At 40.2% G+C, this 4,941-nt stretch overlaps 1 protein-coding gene across 1 annotated transcript in view; it reads right to left on the bottom strand.

Annotated features, from left to right (window-relative positions):
- The window catches only part of LOC118403649, a 16,754-nt gene extending 12,291 nt beyond the window's left edge, over positions 1–4,463 (bottom strand). The window contains exons 1-5 of the mRNA XM_035802426.1: positions 4,323–4,463; positions 3,988–4,146; positions 3,355–3,563; positions 2,904–3,017; positions 2,232–2,373 (exon numbers count right to left, since the gene is read on the bottom strand). Coding sequence (XP_035658319.1) covers positions 2,232–2,373; positions 2,904–3,017; positions 3,355–3,563; positions 3,988–4,146; positions 4,323–4,401 — 703 coding nt within the window. The 5' untranslated portion in view covers positions 4,402–4,463. The remainder of the gene's footprint in view (positions 1–2,231; positions 2,374–2,903; positions 3,018–3,354; positions 3,564–3,987; positions 4,147–4,322) is intronic.
- Positions 4,464–4,941: the final 478 nt, after the last annotated feature.

Raw genomic sequence — 4,941 nt, forward strand, 5'->3', positions numbered from 1 at the left:
GGTGTAAAAAAGCTACGCGATAAATAATAGATGAAGAAGGGAGAGGCTATCATGATGGTGGGATAAAAAAATATCATAAAGACGCCATGTGAGCCATGCAAAATGCCGGCATGCAAAAAACGGGCAAACCCAGTGGAGATGAAAAAAATTATAAAATACGATGTGTTATATTGTGTCATTTTCTGCGGTTTTAGTGTAAGAAGTCTATCAATGACTACCCAGGGCCATAACCACCAACGTTTAACCAAGTTTTGTCTGCTTTGGGTTGCAATATGCAGTCCACCCCATTATATTGACGTGTGTCATGGAAGGACTAGCGGGTTAAAGAGAATGTGGGTACTCGTATATGCTTATGGTGACATTCAATCTATGTAAACTGATCATTTAACCAACACACGCACACACACCGATGCAGACGCACGCACGCACACACACACACACACACACACGCACACACACACACACACACACACACACACACACACACACACACACACACACAGTTATAACAATACAGATAAACACATATAAACTCACATTCCATTTGCATTATCACAATAGCACACGAAAACCACACATACTCACATCACACATACACTAAACACAAACACGCACAGAAAAGCGTCATCCTGCTACTTACCACTTCCATTTGTAATTGTGAGTGCGCCCACTATTATGAAGGCAAACTTGTATCGGTCTAATGTCCCAGCCATCTTGTGTTGTAGCACCTCTGATTTCTGTTATTCGTGTGTTCCCCACGTACTGCCCTGGTGAGACCATCCAGTCTGTCATGGTACGACAGACCGTACCCTGGTACTCAGGTACCTCCTCCGGACCTTTGCTTCTGTCAGGTCCGGTCAAAGCATGCAGATACAAGCATAAGGGACCCTAACGTACATGTATGTATCTTGTGTCGTCAGTCAGGGCAAAATATATACGTTCACTCCTATTGTAAGCTAACAGGGCGTAAAAAAGCTCTACCTCGTACACAATGCTGGCTCCCAAGGGAACACAATATCGTTTGTATCTCCCTGGCAACTGCGTCAACACTTTTATCGTTCACATCATATTTTTATATGTTTGTTTTGTTTTGCCAAGGGATCTAAGCACAACGCAGTATAGTCCAAGTTAACAGTACAGTATGAAGATCCCTATTTGCGTTTTTAATAATTTTTGCATATATCCGTAGTCAAACCATTAGTGTTTTCATGTCATCGGCAAATATGTGAGCAAAATGATGGCGAACACGTTCACAACACTCCCAGGCCATCATGTCTCGTCTATGGGCTCTATCTGTATATCTAATGGCTTGTTAAATAGTTTCGCATGACTGATTCACAACAGCCCGATTCAGCGAGGAAAATTTAGCCTATGTACTGTTAGAATTATTGACAGGCTACAAGGCACCACAAAACAGGAAAACTGCACATTTGAATGCCGTAAAGGGTAACATGATCGACCAGATAACAGTAGTAGCCAAAAAATTTAAATTTTGTGTGTGTGTATTTGTGTGTGTGTGTTTGTAGAAGACCAGCCGCTGATAACTCGAGAACATCTTGGTGCTTGGTATTGATATTTGGTATGCTGGTAGGTCTTGATGAAATCTGGAAACGATCAGTTTTTGGGCGCTCTGTCACGAAACACGAGACACTACAGACAATTTTAATATATTGAAGTAAGATGTGTACAAGCATACCTATATTTTTTATACCCATTAAATACTCATGAATGATATTATTATGATCACATAGATCCAATTCAAGAACTCCATTGACCATGCTTAATTAATTTATACATCAGGGCGAATTCAGCCATATATGGCGACAAATACGAAACATCAAATTTAAGTTGAAAGTAAAGAAAGACTTACATATAAATACTTTTTGTGAATCTGAAAACAGAGTCTGTTTCTACTTGAAAAATTGTTGATAACTTCCACGATAAAAAGCAAATTCTTCTTATAATGCCCGTACGAACTTTTTACTTTGTCAATATGTTCACTTAAATCTAACCATCTTGACTTTTCCTCTTGATATATTGTCTTGCGAGCTCCGAACTTTTTCAGTTGCCGCATAGACGGTGACAGTTTTGCACATAAACACATATTACTAGTATGTTTTCATTCTGAATGCAAGTCTAATATCCAAGTCAAATTTCCAGCAATATGCTTATTGTAAGCATCTTTCACCCTAGATAGTGTATAAGGAATCCGGCTACAAAGATAGTAAAACTAATTGGGAACAGGATTCTGGAGAAGAAGTCGATCTTGTTGGCGACAGCTTCGGGAGACGATGTTTCTTTATCATCAGCCCAAGCAGTGGATGGTTCCGGGTTCGGCCCAACTCGTGTTCTATGGCCCTGAAAGAAGGAAAGCTGTATATGGGGGAAGGAAAACAGTACGTAAAATCATCACGTACGATCAGCGAGGCGTGTTCTTTGTTAAGGTGGTAACTCGCTGCACTTGGGGTACCATTGCGGCACTGTGGGGATCGGTCACTGCGGCACTGTTATGTTTTTTGGCCGATTTTTTAAACATAATCTAGATATTGCGTAATACGTAAAAGTATGACTTATATAATTACAAGATAACAAAATACACAAACGTTAGAAAACTCGTTCTTTATCTCTGAAATTCGTTGAGTAATCTTTCGAACCCCTCAGTGCCGCAACAGTGCCCCAAGTGCAGTGAGACACGATGTACTAGAAAAACACGGTAAGTTCCGCCTACAGAAGTTTTTTAGAAGAAAGAAGAAGCATTGTTACACGTAGATATGTGAAAAAGAGCTAAGGGCAGAGATATTACAATGGTTAAGCATACCATGTTCAAAATTGTAAAAAACGAAACGATCTTTATGAAAACCTCTGTGTACCAATCCAGTGTGTCCCACCACCAATTAACTCACCGTGAATGCATTCCCACAGAGTATGGCGTTGACGGCAACTGTTTCCAACAGACCTAAACCGACGGTGATGATACCTCCGCACATCCAGACATCTTCTGCCCTGACAGCTGTAATCTGCAAAAAAACGTATTGTAATAGTAAACAAATACCCAACACACTTGATGTACAAATAGGTGCAGGACATCATTAATCCAGCAGATCCTACGGTAGCATATCAATATAGTATTTAAAGCTGCCAGAGGAGTGAAGCCGGCCTAGAAGTATATGCAGTGGCTGATGACTCCCGTTGGCGAGCTACACTCCTTAGCCAGCTTTGATACTAGTATCTTATGCCACTGGTAAATCTGCCAGTAGATTAGGACATTATCGCAATACGGCAATGACTTCATTCAAGGGATGGTTTGTTGGTAGTGTTAAGTAATTGTTTAGGAATGATTCCAACAACATTTACCCCGTGCTCCATACGATTGTTGGCCATCGCAGTGATGAGGGCAAGGAAGACCGTGACACACAGCTGGACCCTTGCCGTGACGTCACGTGGATGGAGCCAGAAGGAGATCCAGGAACAGCCCACAATGACGACACTAGGGACGAAGGTACGGAACACGTGACTCCATCTCCGACGGGAGAAGCTCAATTGGACCTCAAGTGTGGACATTCCTGTTATAATAATAATGATAATAATAATAATATGATTAAGTAGGAATGTACTAAAGTGAGTCTTTTGAGAATGTGTACATCAATTCTAACATTCTAAAAAGCGTTGTTGAACTTGGTTTGTTGATAAAATGCCAACTGCATGAACTGTTGTCTTTACCGATTTGATGGGGTATTACAGAATGCATTTTGATGCGCGTGGGGCTAATGGGCACTTTATCGCATAATATGAAGGTATAGATTTGTCACTCCCTACAATTAATATATATCGGAAAATAACACTCCCTTCAGCCCCTTTAAAGAACGTTTTGCAACAAGCCATCATTATTGATACAGTAAAGTCAAGATGGACGAATTCATGCAAAAAATATGACAATAACGAAGTCACCAAGTAATTTGAATGTATCAAACAGATTTACATTCTTACCCGATGACGTGTTGGAACACTGGTCAGCAGCGCTCATGTAGCTGCATGTTCCCACGAAGTGTTTGCACCCGTAACATTCGTCACTTTCGTCACTACAGCCTTTCATCAGCGGACAGTCGTTTGCAGGGAAGGTGCAGCTGGCTTCGAACATGACACAGGCTGTATATGTTGAAGTGAAAGTCAATACAACATCATCTGTATTAATACGTGTAATAAGATGTTGACGAAAGTTAATGAAACTTTACACATGTAGTTTAATGTTAAAATTCATGGCAAACTCGTTGTCACAATTTATCGTACATGTCACATGACATATGGTAATACATGTACATTACCTGTGTGCTGATTGAGTGGAGCAACTCTGGAGCTGAGTTTCAGTCCTGTCACTTCAAACTGTGACGTCACTGCGGTCATGTCCACCTCGATGGGCTGCGCGTCATAAGACTCTGATGGCTGACGGAAAGGGAAGACAACTCCGCCGTCTGGATAGTAGAAAGTGAGAAAATTAGGAAAGGCAATATTTTTTTTCATATTTTTTGCTAACAGCCCCTTAGAACATTTGGCAGACCTCGAAAATATCTCTTTAAAAAATTCATATGCACCGTGATTTTGGAAAAAAAGACAACTGTATCATGCTTAGGCTATACAAAATTGGTAGTAGCCAGGCGGAGATAAAAATCACCAACATGTTTTTTTTACATACCCGCGCTTTCTCAAAAAGAATTCAAAAGAAGGCCTAAAGCTGATGGATTTTCAAGTCAATAAAGACAAGGAAGAAATTACTTACATCCATTGAGCTCAATTCTGCATTGGTAGTCGTCAAATGGGTATTTTCCCAGATTTGTTGGACAAATCAGGTCTAGCTTTCTCCTGTAACAAGTAAAAAAATTCAAGTCTTTTAAACATGATCTTAACCTAAATGTCAACATTAAGCTATTTTGAAACTAAAGATAA

The sequence above is a fragment of the Branchiostoma floridae genome, chromosome 2 (assembly GCF_000003815.2).
Source record: "Branchiostoma floridae strain S238N-H82 chromosome 2, Bfl_VNyyK, whole genome shotgun sequence".
NCBI classification, from domain to species: Eukaryota; Metazoa; Chordata; class Leptocardii; order Amphioxiformes; family Branchiostomatidae; genus Branchiostoma; species Branchiostoma floridae.